The sequence below is a fragment of the Lonchura striata genome, chromosome 16 (assembly GCF_046129695.1).
Source record: "Lonchura striata isolate bLonStr1 chromosome 16, bLonStr1.mat, whole genome shotgun sequence".
NCBI lineage: Eukaryota > Metazoa > Chordata > Aves > Passeriformes > Estrildidae > Lonchura > Lonchura striata.
This window is the reverse complement of record NC_134618.1, coordinates 7702375-7726674: the sequence shown is the minus strand read 5'-3', so window position 1 is coordinate 7726674 and position 24300 is coordinate 7702375. Positions and strand designations below refer to the sequence as shown.

The following is a 24300-nucleotide window of genomic DNA, read 5'->3' as shown; positions in this document are numbered from 1 at the left end:
TTGACCTGCCAATTGCCTCTGCACAATTTTAAGTTCTCTTCATGTTCATAGAGAAGAAATAAAAGAATAAAAGAGACAAGTGGTTTGCTGTTGCAGTCAGAAGGATGAATATTTGGCTCACATGTGACTGAGACCAGCAGCATAGACATGTGCTTTGAAATGTGCTTTTGTCTGATTGCCTGGTTACTTATAACTCTGAACCAGAAGGCCACATAAACCACACACAGTAGTGATATCACTGTCAAGTATAAAACTGGTGCTTGTAAACATTTATGCTGCCAGCTGCATTTAAGAAATTAAATACCAATCCAGGAATATGACTTTAGAATTCTCATCTGAGACAAAGTAAAAACCTTCAAAGATTGTTTGAGGATTTCTGTGCAATGAACTGGCTATTTTAATCAATTTGGATTTCTGCAATAATGTTAGAAGAATACTTCACAGTTTTTCACTTTCAATTCCTTTCTTCTCATTACTTTTTTTTCCCCAATCTTTTTGAAGGATTCTATAACAAATCAGAGAAGATGTGCAGCACTGATTATTAGTGAAGAAAAGAGCAGCTTCTAGATACACTGATTATTATGAAGAAAAGATCAACTTCTAGATGCTTGTGGATAATCTTATCAGAACATTTTCTAGGGCTGATGACTTTTTTATGCTCCTCACCCTAGTGCTTCCAATGAGTCCATACAGACAGGTGAAATGTGTAACACTGAACTTTGAAAGTCCAAAATCATTAGAGCAAATTTGATGGCAGTTACCACTGGCACCATGGAGAAAACATTCAGATTTGATCTGTCAGTGCTTCAGATGTTGCAGGTTGAGCAACCTTCAGTTTCCTCTTTGATGACTCAATGATGGATTTTTATACTCACAATATCCTTGTGGTTCCTGGTCTCCTTTAATGGTGGTCACAGTATCCAGATGCTCTTTTCATCTTTGATGTTGCTTAATTTTTACTACTTAAGTAGAAATACACTTGGGTCTTTGAATAGCATTTTAAAACTCTGTAATTCACCCAATTTAAGCATTGCTTAGAAACTGAAATGTGATTTTTTGCAACAAACATGAGAACACTGATTCATAAAGCAGCAAGAAGACAGGAAAGCACAGAGGACACCCTCCCCTTTTCTTTATGACACCTGTGAAATGATGAAAACAAAACATTAGATGTACACCCATCAGATTAACCCTCACTAAAATTACAAAAATCATAGATTTAATGAGCTCTGTAAACAGACAACAGTGGTTGGTGGATACTGAATGTTTCAAGGTTGGGAGACAGGAGTTCCAGAGTTCCTGGTGTTTTTTATCCTCAGAGCTAATGCAGGTTTCCTCACAGTGATTATATCCCTAGTATCTCTTTTCTCAAGAAGTTAGGATAGTTCAACAGAATAAAGATTTAGTGACTGTAGGCTAGTAAGGAGCACCACAATTTTTCACTGCTGCTGTAAAATGCTGGTCTGTGAAGCTGCTGTGGCACCTGAATCTTCCACAACTGCAGCTATACAAACAGCCAGTCTACATCTGGAGATTACTGCACTGAGAGCAGGAGTCATGCACAAGCTTGGCTCACTGCATGGCCCAGGAGCTGCTGGCAGCTGCAGCCATCCCCTGGCCAGGCCCATTCATAGCCTGGCTCATGCAGCTGGTGAGCACACTGCAATTTGTATCCTGGCCATCTAGAGAAAGCTGGAGCACATCTGATATCTGACTGGACTATGGCATCTCATTCTTTACTAGGATCATTTAGCTGATGCAACATGCATATTTCTTTTTTTTTTTTTTTAAGAGCAAGAGGAACACATGGCAGAAAACTGAGAAGATAAATCCTACACAAACTCCTCAACTTCCCATGCTGGCTGCAGCCCCTTCAGTCCAGGACCATCAAGGCATCAAATCCTGCTAATCATTGAGAAACTTACTTATTAAATTTTTCACAATGCAATTACTTCAAGGATCCTTGAAACTGTGCAGGCAGGATCAATGAAGTAAAAGTGGCTGCCAGTGGCTAAATCACACAATGACACTGAGAGCAAGGAATGTAGGAAGGTGTGTTTTGCTCTTAGTACAGTATGGGTACAACTGCATAGTCAGATAAGCAGCTGTTGAGGATTTGTATTCAATAAAGGAAAAGTGGAAGAACTTACTAAAAATCAACACAAAACAAGTTCTGAGGAGTACAGAACTCATCTATTAAACATGAGAAGTACACAGCGCTTTAGTTTTCTACAACAGAAAAAAGAAGGTAAGCAGGGCAGCTGCCAGTCACTGAACTGGGCTGGACTAGGAGTTCTAGAGGTCCATTTTTCTTTATAAAGCACTTGCAGTCTGCTAGTGCAGGTGCCAGAGAGGTGGGGGGTGCAAGGTGAGGGCAGTGAAAGGGGGCCTGATGTGACATTGATCTGTGCCACTCTAGGGCACCATCTCCAAACACATGGCTGCTGTTACTGTTCCTGCTGCCAGTGAGCCTGGAATCAACAGCTCCCACAGAAACAAACCTGGTTGTCTCAGGCAGCCAAGGTTTGTTACCTTTATGGAATCCTCTGAATCTACACACTGATCCTGGAGTCCAGCTGGTGAAGGTGTTCAAGAACTCCATAGGGAATTGTAGGATTCCACATCCTGTAAGGGCAAATTCAGAAGGGAAAGAGATTTTAAGAAGTGTAATTTGCTTCACCTTTTTTTGGTGTGTTTGTGGCTTTTTTGGTTGTTGTTGATGTTGTTTTCTTCTTTTTTTTTAAGTTGTTCTTCCCTTTACTATCATGCTATGAAAGCATATACGCTATGGAGCAAAGGAAAATGTGTTTTGATTTAGAAAAAAGCAGTTCAGTACTCCATAATCTTGTTGACTCTGGTTACAGGACACAACTGCACTCCTGTCTCTGTAACAGTTTTTTAACCTTTCATCAAACTCTCTTCCTCGGAATGTGTATGGTAGCTTCAGTCTATTTAATCTCTAGTGATGGACGCTCATTGTTTATCCCTCAAACGACTGGGAACTAAGTCAGCTGAAACCAGAGACAACATTTTTTAACATCTCTGCTTTTGTATTTTGGTGATATCTTCGTTTGTGCCACTTTTAAATCTGACAAATACAGAAGGCAGCTTTAGCATGATTGCTAACCCAGTTTTACAGGATGAAGGTACAGCAAACAGCCTGTCAAGAGACTTACACCAAGTTCTTCATATGGGGACATTTTCGTAGGCTGTCAGTCAGCTGCTGGGCTCCAACACCAGTTATTTTGTTATATTGGACACTGAGGAATAAAAACAACTTTGTTAATCCAAATTAAATCATGTAATCAAACATTTCATTCAAAATAAAAAATACTATATAGGTTAATCTGCAGATGGGATAAGGAAGAAAAAGGAAAAAAAACCCAAAATAGATTGTCAATTCAAAAAACCTGTAATAATATACTCAGAAGGTTGAATGGGAACTTCATTATGTTAATCTGAGGGATTCCTTTTACCATGGTCCTGAGGTCACTCTCTAGCTCCCTCGTGAGCCTATTCTCCCACCTTAACACCAATATTTCTGGGTTTATGGCGAACAGTTCCTTAATCCTTTCTAATCACTGACTATCTGGACTCTGCAGAAACACATTTCCCCTGTGGAATTTTCCCAGCATCTTCTTCCTCAGTTTCTGTCTCCTCCAAAACCAAACATGGAACATTTGTATTTTCAGTCTCCAATGAAGTAAGCTTCCCTGGGCCATCTCAAAAGATTTCATACTCACTCTAGCACTCTTAAAGATGTCATTGCAGGAAGAACCTTTGCCAGATTTTCTGCTCCAAAATCACAAATGTTGTTATTGTACAAGCTGCAGAAAACCAAACCAGAATAGTCACAATTGAATAATGGATAATGTACACAGATATTAGATGAAGGGTTTTCAAATATGGCAAGTACATATTAACTTTCATTTTATCCTTATTTGCAATTAAAGTTTAAAACACACATTCATTTTTCCTGTATCAAGTAAGGTAAATGCCCACATCCTTCTTCACCTAGCACAGGTACAGCAAAAAATGGTCTAGATTCTGTTCTATGGATAATAAGAACATTTCTGTCTACACAGATCAAATTTTAAATCTGCCAAAAAATGAAGCTCAAAGATTTGGGGTACAGCATTCAAAGAATTTCCACATCACCAAACTACTCCAGAAATGTACACCAGGGTTTCTTGCATTCCCTGCTTCACTCAGACCGGTGCCAGTGCAGTGGGATGGATCATTGTCCCTGTATCAGCAAACACAGACAGCTTGGGGTTTGCAGCAGATGTAGGCCCTGGGTGCACATCTGTGCAATTCATGAATGGGTATTATGGACTGGATCTAAATATCAGTCCAGTCCTTGCTATATTCCCAGATATCCTTCTGTATGTCTGTCATACTTCTCCTCTTCTTTCTGAAGCCTTTATGCAAGAATGAAGTGAAAAGCTTGGCTGCTGCACAGTGTTAGCTCTTTTTTTCCCTGTTCAGTAGTTTCTGACAGAGACAGCAAGGTATGTTTTCAAAACAACTCAACAGGATACAACTACTCACCTTAGTGTTTTTAAGGAAGACAAGGAAGGGAGAGCTGTAGCAAGGTTCTCTGCACCCACGTCTGTTATTTTATTCTGTGATAAACTGCAGCAAGTGAGACCGCTTTGTTAGTCAAGCACACTAATTTATTACAATGTGGAGGAAATTAATTTTCAATTTTAAAAAATATAATTTGGACAGTGTGTTTAGACCAAATCCAGAGAAAAAGGCAAGACAGAGCCCTTGAAGAGGTCAGGAAGGATTAATCTATTTGTCTAATGAATGTACTCATTAAGTATCTCCATAGGCTCATTGGTCTTCCATGCCCATGGGATACTTTAGCCCATAGTTGTTAACAGACAGTCCCTTAAATCTCTAGGTTTAATCTGTTTATTCTCAAAATTTCCCCAAACTGTTAACCTTACTTTAATGTTACTTTAATGCACTTACTTTAATGTTTCTAGTGATGGCAAGGTTGGAAAGACTTCAGATAGACTCTTTGCTCCTTCATCTCCTATGCCATTTTCACTCAGAGCATCAAGACTGTGTGACAACAAAAAGAGAATTAGCTTCCCTTTTAATGTAAATTTTTGTGGTTTATTCACCTCAGAGACCACTCTATCTATCTTGAAAAGCTTCTCTGCAGTAACCTCAATTGGCATGAAGCATCACACAGATTACAGCGTCTCTAAAAAGCAGCTTTCTGCTGTCCAAATTTAAAGCAAAATAATTTTTTTTTTTACTAGTTGAATGCCTTGACCCATTTCCTTTGATATGCATGATTATTAAAATAGTTATGAAATAGCTGTGTTCCAGCTAAGCTGAAAGGAGATTTCCTGTGCACACAAAAATACAGAACTGACAAAATTCAGCAGAGGCTGTAAATCCTTGCCTAAACAGCTCCTTCTCCAGAGAGGGAGTATTAAAAATTAAGTTTTCCTCATATCCAGTCACAATTTCAGATACTGGCTCCCCTTGTAATCTGGCAGATAATGCTTGGATATACTGAATGTATTAAATATTTTATTGTTTTCCTGAAACACCACGAAAAGGCCAGCTACAATACAGACCAATGCAGCCAATGGGCTGCATAAAGCCAAAGTGTCTCTCAAGACCCAGGGACCTTCCCACAGATGCCATGGCACAACCCTGACTACTGCTGGTACATTTTCTAGTGTAAAGAAGCTTAAAACTAAGAGAGTTGGTTTGTCATGGATGTTCTGGAGCTCCAGTGAAGTCAGAAGTCACTGCAGGCTATTGGTCAGTAGTGAGGCAGGAAGGGGGGGACCCCAGGGGCTCTGTACTGAACCTTTACCCACCCAGGAACTCCCCAGGAAGGGACTGAGGGTTCTGAACAAACCACCAGGAAAGATGGGGAGTGGCAGCTTTTAGGCTGCTGTAACAGTTTGGGAATGTTTCTGCTGTTCAGTTTGGCCATCAAACAAGGTGTCTCATTGGCAAATAAAATGTTTCTTGGCTACAAGAGCTTCTCCATCATCAAAGGCTGCTGAGAAGAAATGTTAGCAAAGTGAATCTTTAGCAGAACTCACTCTAAATGCTGAAGTGATGGAAATGCTGCAAGAATTTTCACAAGTTTTAGCAATCCTTGAAGGCCACATGCTGGACCCAGCCTGGAAGAAAATACAGACATGGAGCAGGTTTTTCACATGCTCACAAGCAGCAAAACTCAGGAATTTTTGAGTTCTTTCCCTGCGGTCCCCATTGCAAGCTACTTTACACTCTTGAGAAGTACCTACCACCTGCACCAAGGAATTCTGCTGTGAAGCCTCCAGATGAGGACCAACAAGGCTAAGACCACGTATGACAGAGCTTGCACAGCAGCAGTGGGACAAGTGCCACTTTTTGTTCCTCTCTGCAAGATTTATCTCACTTTTAGAGCTTCCTTTATTTCTGTTCTCTTTTTCAGGTTTTTCACTGTGAGCATAATCTTGAGATGAAATACATATCTATCTCAATACAACTGAAATGAAAACATACTTATTTCCCCCCAACTACTAATAACTTAAGATCAACATTTTACTGCAGCTTAAAGCATAAATTTCACTTTGATATTCATGTTCCAAGCATTTGTCTCTCATATCCTATTTGGAGTTTCTTTAGTATCAGAACAAGTTCAGTTATTTAAAAGGATTAGCATTTTAAGCAAAATTTTAATAAAAGGAATTAGGAAGAGGAAATTAGAAGAGAAAGCAGCATGAAATCAGAAGTGAGGCCAAGCATAGGTGTCCCAGGTTGAGTTAGATCTACAGAGCAGGAAACAGGTGAAGACCTGATGAGAATTCTCCATTGCACTGCTGCAGTTTCTGTCCAAACTAATTCACACACTATGGTAAGATATTTTGAGAATTTGAGAATAGCCTTGGAGGCTGCTTACAATTTGGGGGGAAAAAGAGAAGTGTTACTAAAACCTCACATTTAAAGTATTTTTACTAAGTCAACCTTCTGTCTTCCAGGAAAAGGGTGCTAAATAATTTATTTGGGAGGCATCCTCTGATGTAATCCTTTCATGGCCTTAGCTCTGATAGGGCAGAAAATCACATCAGAAGACTTGGATAGAAAAGTTTAGTATTTCTGGGGGAAAAAAATATTTCCTAGGTAGCTGGATCACAGTCAAAATATTTTATGCCCTGTGGCACAAGATCAATACCTTGTGGTCAGGAGGTAACTTGTATCAAAACAACAAAAATTGGTAGAGCCCTGTTGATCTGCATTGCAGCAGGAGCCAGAAATTATGTTCTTTGAGTTTTGTCCATACATTAATAAATCTAGTTCAAAGAAAAGCAAGATAGCAATAAATGGGGTTTACATAATGCTTTAAGCTGACTATACATCAGTGCAATGGCTGTAGCCAACACCCATGACTCTCCTCCTAAAACATGACCACCTCAATCAGTAGAAGTTCAGCACTTACGCAAATTCAAGTTTTCTGAGGTTTCTGATGGCAGGAATTTCATAGCTGGTGCAACCAGATGCTTCTTGCACACTAAATTAATTACAATAGAATCAGAGTATGATAAATATTTTAGCAGCCAAAACAGTGCTTTAAAAACAATTTGTTAGCAAATGTTTACAGAAGATAAATCACTGTTACATTAACTGGTGAACCAGGAAACTTCAGAGTAACATCTGCTCCAACCTTTCTTCAACTGAGTAATTTCAATCCAATAATTGCCTTTCACAGGGCAATTGTTTGCTCATTTTCCAGTAAAACTTAAAAATACATTTTTCTAAATCAACTATTTTCGGTCAAACATGCAACTATTTTATCTATAGTTTAATCAAAATACTCCATCCATGTTAAAATAGAAGTCATAATTAAAAAAAAACCAAAACAAACAACAAAATTTTACTTCTGCATGTTTTTAATTGCAACCAGTCCCCCAGCTACATCATCAGTAGGGACTGAGCACAGGGTTTCTAATCTATGTAACACAAGATTTTATCTCCTGGGCTAAAGGACTGACCCAGGCGTTTTGGAACCAGTGCAAAACAGGCTTTTGTTTATGCCCAGGTACTACAGGGAGAAAGAATCAGCCCAAGTTATGTAACTGAAAGCAATTGGAAGATGGCATACTCAGAGAATAAAGAGAAATGACAGCTGGCTCTTTCAGTGGCAGTTTTGATGGCTGCTCTGCACGGTGCTGTCATTGCTCATCCCTGCCATGACAGCCACCTCACACGGGGGTAGGAGAACCCCCTGAGATGACCCAGGAGTTTGCACTGCCTTAATTACTTCTCCTCTGGACAAGGAGACAACTCCATTGTCCAGCACTGGTGGTGAAACCCTGTTTTCATAAACTGCTGATATAAGAGGAGTTTTGATCACAAATTATCCTACCAATTCATCATCTTCTCCTGCATCTCTACAAGGTCGGAGAGGTCTCTGATGTCCTTCATTGTCTTTGCCTTAAAGGGATCAAGAACAAATTTCTCTGTGGATGCTTTCAACAGTTCGTAGTCTTTTGTCTGTTCCAAAGATTTCCAGAGTCTGACTGTGTCACTGAGGGAAGCCCTGTGAAGTGACAAAACATGCAAAACCAACAGATGTGACTGCTGCTGTTGCATGAAAGTGTCATCTACACCCAGAGCTATGGATGATGCTATGGGGTACAGAGAGTCACCAACCTGAATGATGTCACATTCCTTAGGCTGACCAAGGCTTGCAGCCCTTGCATGTCAATGCTGCTGTTCCGCAAATCCAAGGAAAACTCTTTTCTTGACCTTTTCAAAACAGAGTGCAGTACATGGACATCAGGTGGTGTAAGAACTATGCCCAGAAAAGACAACTCTGGCTCAAGTCTCAAGGCCACATGCTGCAGAAGATAATTGTTCTGTGTTTCATAAACACAACATAAAAGCTCCAGCAACCTCTCTGGACAGAGAGTATTAATCTGCAGCCTTCTGATGTATTTCAAGAGTGTCTTCTGCTTCTTGGTTGACTGTTTTTCATCCTCATTTGAAAGAGAGCAGAAGGAGGGGTCATCCTGGAGAAACATTAAACCAGCCAAAAATCGAGGCATTAAATCTAACCAGTTATAAGGTTTTTTCTTCTTCGATAGAAAAGACAAGTACTTTGTTAGATTTTTATCCTTGAGCTCTTCTGCTAACAAAAGGTGAAGTGCACACAAGAAATTCTGAATGACAAAATCAGAGAATGTGCTCCCAAATTCCTCTTCTTCACTATCTGAACGTCTGGGCAATGCAAATGGCAGGAAAAACCCATACTTCAGAGCAAACTCTTTAACTTCCTTAGAAGGAATAAGATCACTTTTCATGGTGCTTTGGTGCTTTTCTCCAAGACACCAGGCTACACGAGCTAGGGTAGCAAGACTCTCTTGATTTTGTGTGGTTGTAGCATCTGTTTGCATAAACATGATCTTCTGCTTAAAAAATTTCAGGAAGACTTCAGTAAGAGTTGAAGGAAGACTGTTCTCTCCCATTTCAAGCACTGTCTCACAGAGAAAACAAACAAATCTACACATAACAGGACTGTAACAATGACTGAACAAGTACTCACACTCTTTGATTAATTTCAGTGCACTATCACAATAGAGTGATTCTTCAAAGTATTTGGTTATGTATAATTCTCTCTGCTGAGGAGAAAATCCTACAATTTCAATAGTCTTATCCACTTTGGACACATACTGGTACAGTTTGTCTTTTGGTCTTGCTGTAAATAATAAAGTACAGCCATTGAGCATCTTTTTTTGGATGAGTCCTGAGAGCAGCTCCTTTATACTGCACAAATCCTTTTCAGGCTGGCTGGCTGAGCAACGAGAAAAATTCTCATGATCATGCAATCCTTTAAAACCATCAAAAATCAGAAGGATTTTATCAGGATTTTGCAGCATATACTCAAAGATCTCTTTGCTTCCCTCTTGAGGTTTTACAAAAAATTCAAGAAGCAACTCCTTCAGGCTGTATTGCTTCTCAGGCAAACTTATTTGTTTGCAGTCAAACCAAAATACAAATTCAAACTGAGAAAATTCTCCATTGGACCAGTCCTGGCAGATCTTCTGAATGAGAATGCTTTTGCCCATTCCTGCTTTTGCCAGAACCACAATCACTTTAGTGTCTAAGTCTTTACGCTGTGGGATTTGAAATATTTGGCTTCTATCAATGGCTGTCTTTTCCTTCTCTTGCAGGCTGCAGGTTACCAGCTCCTTTTCCATTGCTTTTGCACTATTCTTTCCAGTCTTGGTTTCAGTTTGACTTTGAACAAGTGTCCTATCAATGAACAGGTGATCCAGATTTACTTCCCGCTCCATGGTCACAGATTTGCAGGTGTCTCGGAAATAATCCTTAAGGGATGAACAGAAAGTTTCCACTTGCTCTAGAGAAATAAAGAGCACATACAAACTGAAGGAACCAGTCCAAAAACTACAACATAATTTCAAGGTGGCTTAAGTACCTGATTGCAATATGGTGAAAGAACAGGCATTCCCATAAAGCCCATAGGGCTGGATTTAGCTCATGCAACTGCAGCTGAGAAGTGCAGGCACAAGAGAAACTTTCAGATTTATGAACTGAATAATTTTGGAGTTCTCTGTACACATGATAAAACCATTGAAGTACACTGAGCTGCTAAGCAGGTAGCAGCTAGATATCTACTGGAAGCCAAGTCTAATATCTTGAAACCAGAAATTGTGCTCAGACCCTCAGAACAGCTTCACAATTTGTTGAATTGTTCTCTGTAGGGAAAGAAAGACAGAATCTTTTTCCAAAAAATACTGGAAGGTTCAAGAGTTCTAAACTCACCTGGTCTTTTGAAATGTTCTTCAGAAGAAATTATGGAATCTTGAACTTCTTGAAATTCCTCTAAATCTGGAGAAACAAAACAATATACTTGAAAAAGACCTCTAAATAATCACTGATTCAGCTTTACTAATTTTAACGATAAGATTAATGCAAATTTCCAAGTTCATTGTAGCATATATTCAGAGTAAGAGATATTTTGTTAATCTTACAAGAAAATGAATAAAATTCTCCCACAAGTAGAATTCTGCTGATGTGCAGTTAGAGGCAGAATGGCATCAAACAAGACAACAACTGTTCTGACAGTTGTGGGAAGCAGATTTACCGTCACCAGGTGACATCCACTGTTCTTTTCAAATGTCAGTGTTTTGCATAAATTCATGTTCACACATAGTGCTTCTTTATGTCTTCAAAAGCAATAGCTTCCTTTTGTTATTCTACACTTTGTAACCAAGCACTAAAGATGAAAGTTGCAGAGAAGTGACTCTTGGTAACAGTATTTACCCATGACTCTCCCTGACAAAGTCATATTGCTGTCCAATTACTTTCTTTTCACCTGTTTGCTTTCAAACTACTACAGACTTTTGCAGTTGGGTCAGGTGAACAATGTCTCCTTTACTCAAAGAAACTGGGAATTTTTCAGAGAGAACACATTTTATATAGATTGGTAATTGCAGCGTATCAGCTGTGACAAAACTTTTGGTAGGAAGAGCTTTGCAGATGCAAGACAGAATTTAAATTGACAAAGGCTGTAACAAACAAAACCTCAGGGTCTTGTAACCACACACAGCAGAGATGTGCAAAAATTTACCCAATACAGATTAATCTCCCTAAATATGTACAAATGTGTTTCATACCAGAATATCATCTTGATTATCTTGATGTAGAATGTCATCTCAAAAAAATACAAATCTTACAGTTTCAGAGATCTGGAAATGAATTCCTACTCTGCATATCAGCAACCTTCAGAATGGTTTAAGTTCAGAATTGCTTCTAAAAAGGAAGCACCACAGGCTTCCACTAAGAAAGATACTGAATAAAGATGGGTTGGGCAAGCAAGTGTTCAGTTTTGATTTACTGTTTATTTTATTAACTAAGAAAACAGAATGGAAGAACAGAAAAAAAAATCTGTAATGAGACATTTAGATGGGAAAATGGTCAAAGCAGGTAGGAGTGAAGAACTTTTAAAAAAAACAAAGAAACTGGCTTGGCATCTTACATGCTAATCTGTCTGTTGCTGCATCTGGAATTCCGGGGCTTGTGGCATACGTATGTTGAGCTGCAGTAAATCAGTTCGAATTAATGGCATTGTTTATTTACATAAACAGCAAATACAATTTACAAAGACTTCCCCATAACTAGGGATATTTGCCTCTTAATCTCCATGTTATACTTTTGCTTTTGGGATAGTGGAAGCCACAAGAGGGCAACAAACTCCTGCACTGGGCACAGGGACCAGAAACAAAACTGCTATCAAACTCTGGATTCCAACAGCCCTCTGAGGGCTGGAAGAAAAGTGTCTCAGGAAAGTTTGTTACCTGAAGTGGGACTGTTAAATTCTGACCAGGGCTCTGATTTCATTATAAGCCTTTCTGTGCATTAGGTTTCAGTATTGCTTAGCTAAATAAGTCATCATCATGTTGGTTTTGGGGCTTCCATGGGATCTAGCTGCACTCTGGCTGCCAGCACTGAGCATTTAAGATGCTCAGGCCATGCCAGCATGAGATCATCTCCCACTTTCTAAGGGTGCTCCAGCACCCTGGGCTTTGCATTGTTTTAACTAAACCCGACTTCTTCCAGAAACTGGATGTCACAGCAAACACAGGGGATTGGCTGCTGAACCTGCAGTTCTACAACTCTTATCTGTACATTTTGGATCAGACTAAGCAGTCAATGATCAATACAAAGGAGGAAATACCATCAATTTTTGGTTTTTTTCAGGTCAATATGAGTAAAGCCTGGAGGGGAGAACTGGCTTTGATTAGAAACAATATGGTTTCTCTCCCAGTTCAAAGTGCTGCACATATATAAACCCCAATTTCCCACTTACCACATAAATTAACTGGAAAACTTGGAGACATGAATGTTTCCATGGAAGATGTCAGCACTGGTAAAAAACAAAGCATACTTTTCAGCATATCATAGCTATCAGTAACTGAATTTAATCAATGCTGCTGTTGGCAGCAATGATTTTTTAGCACTTTATTCCTCTTTATGGGGATAAAAGATTATTTCTCTTACCTGGATATACTATAACATCAGATGTGCCATTTTCAAGAACAAAGTTAAATATCTGCTGAGGAGGACCTGCCAAGCCTAGATTCTCTTGGTACCCTTTCACACTGACTGGTTGGCACTCTGTGGTCAAAGGTTCAGACAATCCTGAAAAGAGTGCAGAACAATTACTCTTCTGTTTTTAAAGGGTTGTGCTTTCTAAAGCTTTATGAGAGAGAAAAAGCTTTCTAACAGGTACTTTGGCTCCCTTTCTGGCAGCTTCTAGGCAAATCTTCCTGGTGGAGAATTCACAGGATCACATAAGGTCCATAGAACCCATTAAAAAAGAACTCTTACAAGGTATGATGAGCTTGAAATATAAGGGATTACCCAGCTTTTAGCAGCCACTGTTTTCAATAGTCTAAAGAGAAATTCTATTCTCATAAGGAAATGTGCTTAAGGCAAAGTCTGTAAATATACATTTAAAGATCCAGAGAAGAGAAAATGTGTAAATAGTATATATCTGCATTAAATGTACCTTCCTTCCCAAACAACTGCACATCATGCAGGTTGTACAAGCATCCTCCCCCTCAACTCACATTGGGAAAGTTTTTTGATGATTCAAAGCTTGCAATTTAATCAGCCATAGCTCTGAGTTTCTGTAGGTGGGACAGAATTTCTTCTGCTACTTTATGCTGCTTCAGCTTGCATGAGGTACTTCAAGACTTCCAACTTACACACTGGTTTTTGTTCCTTTCCAGCACAGACTTAACAGTGAAAGGTGTTAAAGTGGGCCGTTGTCATTAACACTTCTCAGTGTACCAGGAGCACCCTCTGCTACCCAGCATGGCCCAAGCCAGGTGCCTACACAGCCCATCAGTGGGATTACTGCTCAATTTTCATGTGCTAAATCACAGCCTAGATTTTGCTCTACTGCTGCAAATGTAATTATCCCTCAGTCCTTTACAAATATCTGGATGAAAAGGAAACTGGAACTAAATTAAAGTTTAATAATGAAAATTTTGTGACTTCCTATTCTTAAGACAAGTAAGTAATTTCTTAGATTATCATATAGTAAATAACTGTTCTGTTATAACCTGCACCAATTAAATGAAAGATTCATTATACTCAATTAGGAGCAATGCCCTTTCAATTTCCCTTGAATATTTTACATTCTTTGAGTGAGTGTCACACCTTTAAGAGCTGCCATACCTGCCATTGCTCATAGTCAATGACAATATTTATAAGAAAGTTTTCCCCATGTGTAAATCAGCCTGTGTACAGGTGCAACCTACAGCTGTACTCTACGTACCAGGAATTATGAGGCTTCTTTCCAGCCCATGGGCAGCAGGAACAGAACAGGACATGTACTGGTTACTTAGAGAGGTGCAGTTCACTGGGTGGCTGTTGAGAGGCATTGCAAAGAAACTGCCATTCCCTGCAGAAGCTGCAGGGACTTCCACTTTAAAATAAAATAGCAAAACAAAAGGAGAAAATTATTTCATTGGTAGAATTTAAACAAACCAAAGAAGAGGTCTCAGTAAATACAAAAAATCACTTGATTCTGATCAGCTGTGTTTTGACTTTCCAAGAGCAAGAGCAATTCACAATAGCTTTCTGAAAACTATTTAGCTCTCAGAATCTGAAATGTATTTATTAAATTCTGTAGTAGATCACTGTTTCTTCTCAGTAGTTTCTCTTTAACTTTTCTTTTTCTTCATCTTTCCTGGCCTCTGGTATTTCCAGATGTATCTAGATGTACGTGACCCTACACATAGATGACTGACAGATAAGACATCACAATGTCTCACATTGGCTGCAATGATTTTCCAAGCACAGTTTGCTGTCTCAGTATTCCACAAGAGCAGAGAGGCCCACAAACAATAAGCTGGGGACTTTGACTCTCTGCTTAGACATTACAGTGCTTGTAAGGACAAAGAGTGTGTGTTAAGTGTCTCCCAAAGAACAGACACAAACACCAGAGCTTTTAAAGATGCATCTCCTCTGCAGCATATTTTTTCCTCCAATAATAGAACAAATAGGGTGAAAGGTTTGTGCATTGCACAATTTCATCTGCTTATCAAAAGACTCCTACAAAACAAGGAAGACACAGCTGCTTATTTGAATTAATCTGTTTGTTTCATTGGTTTTACAACACCCCTATTCTCAGAGTTGTCCCTCCCCTGTCTAGTTGCAACAATTAAGTCTATACTTCATCACTTTCTGTGGTCTGATGTTTTTGTCAGGAGCTACAACTTGTGTGGAGTTTGTGCCACTATTTCATTCAATTCCTTTGAAAGAATCTCATCCTTGGCTTACTACTTTGAACGTTAGTACACATTATTCTCTTTGCTGTAGGCAGTCTTGCACTTCTGAAGAGCTGATGCATTTGTCTTTGCAGGATCATATTGTGACACTCGTGACAGCTTAAATAAACTCCTGATTTTGTCAAATAGCTCATTTTTTTGTCAATTCGATTTTTGTACACAGTACTTATGCTGTCTTATGTATAATTTCCTTCCTCAGCACCTTCACTGGGTCAAGGACAGTAGAGAAACGTAATATTCTGAGGACTTCCAGCAAAAGGATGGGTGCAGCTTCACAAAGCACCTGCTAGCTCTGTGATGATCCTTTCATCTAGAATGCATGTTCTGTAGGGTGAGGCATTTGGAACTGATGTGCCATTTCCTTATGGAAAACTATTATTATTAGTGTAGCATAAATACAAGCTTTTTAAAGTGTCAAATCCATAAAGGAACTTAAGCAAATAGAAAGTAATCCACCTTTAACGGCTGCTAACTGCCAGGAAATTCACCTGTGTCTAAATAAATACAATCAGCAGGTACCAGTTCAGTAGAAACTCTGATAACTTTCCCAGAGCTAGCAAACATGTTTTTCTGCTCAGTTCTCCCTCCCCACTCCCTCAGAACTCCACAAGAACTCTGGAAAACCAGCTTGGATCAAGGTCATGGTGCAGGTGGATCGTCTCACTGACTTTCATGCAGTCTATGCCAGCTCCTTGTCTGAACTGTGCTGAGGTGCAGTCCCAGATCCCAGACCTCAGGATGGATCTCTAGGTTACACACTGGTTTGGCCACCCCCCAATATGTACATGGCCCCAAGTGTTTAGGAGGTTTGTGAGATGTCCTGACATAAAATGAGTCAGATGTCCATTCAAACCACAATATAAAATAGTCAAAACTGGTTGTTTTCACCTGGATTTTGGAAAAGTATTTTGCTGTTTAGCTCTGCCTGAGATACTCCTTTAGGCTACAGCTGGGTAAGAACATTAGCACCAGTTTACACCTAGGGGATAAGTTCCAGTCTGCCTACTGGCCCCAGGTGTTGTCTTGTAGATGGTCTAATAATGTGCAAAATCTAGAAATTTCCCTTTCTCCCTTTCTTTCTTTAGTTTAAAGTTTTAGTTATAGCATGGACTAGGCCAAGAAATCATCTTTTCACAGTTACTATTTTCACTAGGATGTTTCACTGGACTTTTGGAAGAGGTCACACTTGGAAGAAAGAGGATTAAACCCAGGGCATGTGGAGCTATGACCTGACAGGTAATATGATTCAGGTCATAGCTCCACATTTCCTGGGTGTGATCCTTTCTGCTTCAAGTGAGATATCTTCCAAAAATCCAGTGGCAAAAAAGGTGTATGTGATAAAATTTACAGAATTTGGCACTGACTCAGGTCTCCATTATTTTCTTTCTTCCCTTATATGGATTTAGAAAAGGTGAGCTGTCCCTGTGTTGATGTTAAGCAAGTTATTTTCCTATCACCTGGCAGGAACGTACTTTTGAAGTATAAGGATCCAACTGCTCTTAGGTGACTATGTAGCTGATCCTAAGTTGCACAATTTAATAGCTGCAGATAGGAGGACATGGATTTGTTATATTATAAATTAGTAAGAGGAATCCAAAAGTGTGATTTTTGCAGAAACATGAAAATGCATGATGATCAAATCACCAAATCTATGAGAGCAAACTTTTCTGGAAGGTAGTTACAGTACCTAACAGAAGATGAGATTTTGGAACATGAGACAATATATGTTCAACAATCTTTTCTTATTTAGCCACTGACTTACCAATTTTCTTATATTTGGGCTCTGAAGCATCACAGTAACTCTCTGCTGCAGAGCCTAAGAAAGCTGAAAGAAAGCAAGGTCATAGTAAGTGGCAAAATTTTGGCAATTTTAAAGTTAGCCCATGGAACTTATTTTAACTTTTTTAACTGAAAGGAAGCATTGCCAGTTTCAATTCAGCTATTTCAGAACTGTACAGGTCCAATGTATAAAAATGAATGTGAAAAGTCTCATGCTATTTCACTCTGTGAAGTTTGAATTAGGCTGCAGATTTTTGTGCCAAAGATTTTTGCTGTTCTTGCTGTTAAAGGAGCAATTGTTCAGCCAATGCTTACTAAGCTATAGATACACTGAAAACAAAGTCAACACTGCCATGAAGATGACAAAAATGCAAAGAAATATAATATGTTTACTGTTATGTTACAGGAAAAGAAATTCTGCGAACTGTAAATTCTACGCTTGGAAGAGCTGCTTTCAGTTCCTGCCCACAAGCATGAACAAAGGCAGAGGAAGCAGATTGGTGTCACTGAAGAACTGCATGACAAGTGCATTGGGGCTGTGCTAAAGCCAAGGGGCTGTAATGCAAGTTTAGGACTCAGGCACAAAGCCTTTCATACTCTCACTGTTTACACTTACTTCGTTTAAGACATGACTGGATCTTTATGTCAGGAAATTTCTCAGTGTTTTCAGCAGCAATGTCATCCAAAATAAGGTTCCCTGCTAAAAACAAGAAATATGGTCCAATGTCAAACTTCATTCTCCTAAAAAATTGCAGAGGAATAAAAGCAAGAAAACCACAACAACAGAGAGCAAAGATAAAATATGCTCCAAATAAAAAATAAAAATAAAATAATGCAATAAAAGATGTACCCAGATTCACATGACTTAGAAAGCCTACAGAGCTCTGAATGCAGATTTTGTCACCCTGTGTTAATTTCTGTACTGCAAACTATTAATCTACTGGCAGTGGCTAATAAAACTTAAGAACTTCTCAATGCTCTAATGATGAGCAAAGGATAAAACATTGCAGCTGTGTCACAGTGTGATCTCAGTACTACTCAATTTATGTACTAAAGGGATTAGATCCTTTAAGAGACAGAATAAAGGGTTCTAAAAAGATTTTATATTCTGTGCTGCAAGAATTGTGAAGTTATTCACACCATACATTTATCGGAAAATACTTAAGAACTAATATTACATTCTGTTTTTTTCTAAAACCAATAAAAATATTGCCCTTAGGTGCAAAACCCTCCAAATTCTAAACACAAGGGAGCAGCATCAATCATTTGGAAAGCCATGTGAGCTTCTCACAGCCAGGATTATTCTAGGGAAAGATAGACCATTGGAAAATTAGTCCAAATTATTTTGCTCAAACATAAAATAGGATATACAGATATTCTGTGAACCTTATGGTTCTATATGAATTTCTCAACAGCCACCTATTGATATATCTGTTCTGGAATAGTAAATAGCTATATTTGTGCTGTTACCAAAACAATGATTTGGTACCACAAGACAAGCAACGTCTCCAGTCAAGAATGGATGAAGGAATTATTTACTATAATATCATTGCTGCATTAATCAGGGTGAGAAGTGAAACTTGACATACTTCCTCAGGCAGTTCTTTGCATCCTGGACAGAAATCAGTGTGTGTAAACTGTATTTATACACATGCAAAGTGCTCTGGGGACTTATGTGTATCATCCCTGCTGTGCTCAGAATAAGTGTGATGCTACTCAAGGCTATTAATGCACTTGACAGTGAAACTGTGCATATTCTATGGCCATGGGTGACAATATCAGCAGCTTGGTCAGAGACAAAACTGCCATCTTTGAGAAAGGCCTGCAAAAATGCATAAAGTCCTCAAGTTTTCCAAGAAAATTCTGGGATACTGTACCCAGGGGGAAAGAAGAAAATATCAGAGGTATAGAAACTTTACCAGTGTTCAAACTGGGTGGATGAAGCTTATGTTAGACAGAACATTGTCATGAAGAAAGTCTTTGCTATATAAATCTTACCAAAAGTGTCTTCGACCTGCTTCTCCTGCTGATCCTTGAGCACATATTCTACTAATTCAGCTAGCAACAAAGGAAAAAAACAAAAGAGGAACACAATAATGACACAGTAAATGTCACAGGAAAACTCTAGTAAGCTTATCCTCATTAACAGAACGCTGCAGTAAGTAAAATGGAAGAGTTAATTTAAGTTTTTCTTGTAACTTGTTGTACAGGAAATAAAGATCACAAGAAAAGAGAAGTAGAGAACAGAAGTATTAAGCAGAAGGAGATATTAGTAGAGAGATTTTCCCCCAACAGCCACAAGCAACTGCTAATCAGCTTCTCCACAATGCACAGGTTCAGGTACTCTAAATCAGATCTATCACACATGAAGGAAAGGCTACTTGAGTAAATGCCATGGCTTCAGATTGAGAATAGAGTTTATAAGAAACAGCTATAGTAAATGATTGTAAAATAAAGATTAAAAAAACAAAAATTGCTTTCATACCTATTTTAGCATAAGCATCTGTGGTGTTGCAACAGGGGTAGAACCCATCTCCATTTTCATATGGGAAATCCACATTATTTAACTGTTCATAGTTGTTGGCCTCAACTTCAAGATCTAGAGTTAATAAGATCAAGAGATAAGTCAGTCTGCATTGGCTCAATGAATGCCATAACCAAGCATAAAAAAAACAGATAGCAGGACATGCAGAACAGGCAGATTTGTTACTTCAGCAGAAGGCTTTGGCTTTTCATTGTGTGTTGGCTAAGAAGGAACAGAACTGAACTCTCAGTAATTTAGTCACCTGGAAATCAGCACTTTTCTTTTGCTAAACTCTGAGACCTCATCTCTCCTAGTAAATAAAATATTTCCCAAATCCATTCTATAATGATCAAGCCCAGACTCATACAGCCTATTAAGCCTTCTTATCCTACAGGCATGCCCTGTTCAGAACAATACTGTGTCCATGATAATCCCTGAACTGCACTGCAAATTGCCTGTGAAGCTGCCAGTTGGCCGTGTAACACCTTCACAACAGAGATGCCCAGCTTCCAGAAACTGGTCCTGATGATGTTTGATTTACCTGCATCATCTCGGACATTGCTGAGGCTCAAAAGTATTCCAAACAGTGAAACATCTGTGATAGCATGAGTCAGTGCTTGACCTCTAATTCAACCTACTTTCAGTCACTGGGCAAGTAAGGTCATGGGGCAAGGAACACTCCTGCAGCTGTTTTTAACAATCAGAAACTGAGAGGGAAAAGCCTAATCTAGGAAATGATCAATCACAAAGATAATACTGGTGCTCAGTTCTCCACTGATTTGTCCATGTGCCTACTGGCATTGGTCATTCATGAAAACCACAGTGAACCAAATTGGTAATATTTTCCACCTATTTGGCACAGAGGTGTGACTTCATGCCTGGCATACACCAGCTCTTCTCCTCTCATTGCCATCTCATTTGTTTAACATAAGCTCAGCTAACACTCCATACCACAGATACACTTTCATACTTTTATAACAGAACACTCAGGAAAAGGAAAGCAGATAAGTCCACAATTTCCACACAAAGTCAGGAGCACAAAGTTTGAGATCCAGGGCAATCTCCTGATCTGATTACTTGTAGGAACTGAATTGCAAGAAATTATCAACTTAATACTCTTGCCCTTCTGCTTTCTCATTTGTAATGGAATTATAAAATCACTGTGTCCCAAAAAGCTGGAAAATGACATCTGATAATGAAACTCCATTGTTTTGGTGCCTTAGGATCTCAGAATGTAAAGCTGTTTGCTCATGGACTGTCTTCATCACAAACTCATCTAAAAGTCTCTAAAAGCCAAAGCAAAACTTTTGGCTTCAAGCCACAGAGGTGTTGACAATTACCTTGGCCAGCTTATGACAGGAACATTTGCAAAGAAACTACTTACAGGAATGATATCCAAATGAAAGACACTGTCATGCCCTATGAGCAGGATGCTATAAATATGTACAATTTAAAAATGTGACAGTTTCTGGAAGCAGTCACTGTATGTACAGACACAGACAAACCACATCCTAACAGCAAATGCTTGTAAACTTTAACTCAGTCACCATGATAAACTGCCATAAACTGGCTCTGGAGCTGAGAGGAGTTGGCAATAACTTACAGCATGAGGAATAAACCAGTCAAGTTTTTTAGTATTTTACTAACCTGTAGAGAAGTCACCTTCTTCATCTCCAGATGACTTAGTATCAAAGAAAGTACACAGATGCAATGGATCAATATCACTGTGCAGTAAATCAAGGTAGCCATTTTCAGGCACAAATACTGAATCCATGGTTTGTCTCTTTGTCTGAAATCAAATTGCACAGCAGTTAGCTATGACACAGCCACAGCTTTTGTCAGTCAAATCCACAAATCCTGCACTGTGGATTTCTGTTGGCAAGACACAGATCTGGAGGCTGGAGAGCTAGCATTTCTTACTAAGACCTGCATTGAGTTATAGCCCTGCATTACTCAGAGATCCAGAGACAGCCTGCAGTGAGACTCACCTATCTTTTACTCCAGTGAGAGAAGTGGGACACTGCAGTCTGACCACCTGGGCCAAAAGTGCCAAGTATTGAATACGTGGCAACCCTGGTATCTTACCAGGATATAAATGATGCACAAATCCAGTAGGTATCAGGGAAATTAGAAGACTACAGTGAATATGATGGGAGAATCCAGAAGCCACATTTGTTCATAAAGTTTATCTGGTCCTTTACATCATTGTAAATTCCCTTCTATTTCCTTCTAGTTACAGCAGCAAACACTAGAATCAGTTCAAACATTCCTCCTGGATATTCCACAAGTATAGAATAACACTATGTATTACTTTTTCATCATCTTTATCAAATTATTTCAAATCCAAATATTGGTTCTTCAGTGTTTATAGATCACTGGTATAAATGCCACCTGAGCTGGTGATCCAAATTATTTACTCCAGCATAATACTGAGATACCAGGATGAAAAGCAAAATTTTCAGACTCTATCCTGTTAAAATGGGTGTCCACACTCCACAACCATAGAAAACTTCAGCTTGGCATCAAACAGCACATTTTGCAATGAAGAATATCTAATTAATGGCTCTCAAATACTCTACCCTTAGCAGAAGACCAGTGATGTCCCTGTCTGCATCCATCTCTGTTCCTGAGGAGTGCAACAGGGAGCAACTGCTGTACCATGAAACCTACCTGCAACATGGAAAAACCAACAACAGCCAGCACTGCAGCTGTGATGAAAGAAGGCAGAGCAGACCTTATCACACACTACTGCGTGCTGCCTTGTTATAAACTCATCTTCATTCCCCTTATCCCTCCATGGGTTTGTCCCTCTGAACAGCTTGGAAATGGATATTTCTGCATTTCTTGCAGAAAATGCCAAAATCTAGAGCCAGAAGTTTGAAAAGCGGGTGAACGCATGGTGTGGTTCCACAAGTAGGAATAGCCTGCACTAAGATAATTCTCCTTTTTCATGTTTTATAGCCTCACTACATTACCAAGACTACAAAAATTTTTACTTGGCAGCTATAAATGGAAAGCAGAAGTTTAGAAACATGCCTGAGAACCAAGAATGAGGTTATAAACACACCAGATTTAATTTTCAGTTTGTTGCAATACTTGGTTGTGCCCCTTCCATTTGTTGAATTAACAGAAAATCTAAATAAGGCCTTTCAGAAGGCCAAGCTTCCAGACTTTGTGAATAAAGGTGTTGAAAAATTACCTCTGAGTCAATATAATTTTGGGGTTAGAGTCAGAGATGAACTTGGACAGAAGGCTTAAGGGAATGCAAGACAGACAAATCAATCACTTCAATTCAGTGACTGGCAAACTGCTTGATTACAGCACAAAGAAAATGGCATGTCCTAGGGAAAGACACTGAGTAGGCCTACTTAATCTTCATGGAAATACCAAGGTTTAATTAATTTATAGTCATAAGAGCTTTTCTACCTTCAAACTTTTCTTTCAATAGCATTTCTCTGTGGATAAACATATAAGAAATTAAAAAATGTTTTATGCTACAATGGTCAAGAAGTCAGGAAGCAACCAAGGGAAAGTTTTGGCAGTGCCAAGTCTGACTACAGAGCTTAAATGTAAAAGATGTGTAAAAGATGGTACATCTCAGATGCACAGGAGTGAGGGAAAGATACTCTTCTACCTTAAAAAGATGAAGATTGCCATTCTTTCAAAAATTAAATACTTGGTTGCTTGCATTTTTTTTTTTTTTTTTTTTTTTTTTTTTTTTTTTTTTTGTGCTTCACCAGTCTGGGTTTCACCTTACTCTGGGTTTTTTATTCATTGTTTTGGTTTTGACATAAATCGTTATATAGATGTCTCTCTATTGACTACACTGGATTTAAGATCCTAGGATTTCATTCTAATGAAACCATTTCATTCTAATGAACCAAAACAATTTTTAATAACAGCTGCATTCTGCTGCATTAAAAACCTGGTCCCACCATGGAAAACATACTGTGAATAAAGAAGCAAGTTTTTGAAAAATGAAAATTTCTACATGGAGAGGAGTCAGAGGCAAGGAAAATGACACATCAGGGACAGCAAGTGTTTTGCTGCATATTGTAACTGAAGGACACAAAATGAAACCAGACCTTTACCAAGCTTGTTTACAGCACCAGCTCCTTCCCCAGAGCTTCCCCTTTTTTTTGTCACAGCATCCCAGCAGTCCTGTCTGAGGTGAAGATTGAATAAGTTCTGTACTGCTCAGAACTTCCTCTGTTGTTTCATACATTATTTTAACTTCATTTACTGATACTACATTCCCTTTGGGGTCTCATGGGACCCAGTGCTGTCAAATGGAGTATTTGGCACAGCTTCATGCCAGAGGAATAGCAAATTTTGTCATGATTTCTGTGAAGGCCAGTGGCAACTCTCAGTAGGAGCAAGGCAGAGCTTACAGGGACCTGCAGGACAGGGGTCCCCAGGGCCACCTGCGAGCCTTCCACACACAAAGGGAATGAGCTGGGGCGAGACAGGACGTGCTTCCAAATGTATTTCTGTGCCATTCCGAAAGTTCAATCCTTTGTGGTTTGGACAGTGGTTAAGACAAATATTGTTCTTTAAATCCTTAAATAACACCTCCTTTCCCCAGCAGCTGATATGGTCCAGCTGCATGGCCACACTTGGCACCCTGTGTGCCCTTTGTGACACCTCTGC

At 39.1% G+C, this 24300-nt stretch overlaps 1 protein-coding gene across 1 annotated transcript; it reads right to left on the bottom strand.

Moving 5' to 3' along the window:
- Positions 1-24149, bottom strand: CIITA (class II major histocompatibility complex transactivator). The gene is made up of 20 exons (XM_077786945.1): positions 24042-24149; positions 21298-21439; positions 19612-19725; positions 19125-19184; positions 17743-17826; positions 17110-17172; positions 14333-14482; positions 13048-13188; positions 12857-12913; positions 10810-10875; positions 8677-10384; positions 8390-8563; positions 7463-7534; positions 6081-6161; positions 4981-5073; positions 4552-4635; positions 3744-3827; positions 3177-3260; positions 2533-2625; positions 1-1142 (listed from the first exon to the last, which is right to left on the bottom strand). Exons 1-19 carry the CDS (start codon positions 24147-24149, stop codon positions 2553-2555), a joined length of 3438 nt encoding a protein of 1145 aa, XP_077643071.1. The 3' UTR covers positions 1-1142; positions 2533-2552.
- Between the last annotated feature and the right edge of the window lie 151 nt (positions 24150-24300).

What these genes read in the sequence shown, in the direction of transcription:
- CIITA (XM_077786945.1), bottom strand. Translation starts at nt 24,149, where the DNA reads ATGGCACAGAAATACATTTGGAAGCACGTCCTGTCTCGCCCCAGCTCA. An exon ending in TGATGTTATAGTATATCCAG is followed by an intron (nt 12,914 to 13,047) that starts GTAAGAGAAATA and finishes GTTTTTTACCAG; the next exon opens with TGCTGACATCTTCCATGGAA. An exon ending in CCATCACTTCAGCATTTAGA is followed by an intron (nt 5,074 to 6,080) that starts GTGAGTTCTGCT and finishes GTTGTCACACAG; the next exon opens with TCTTGATGCTCTGAGTGAAA.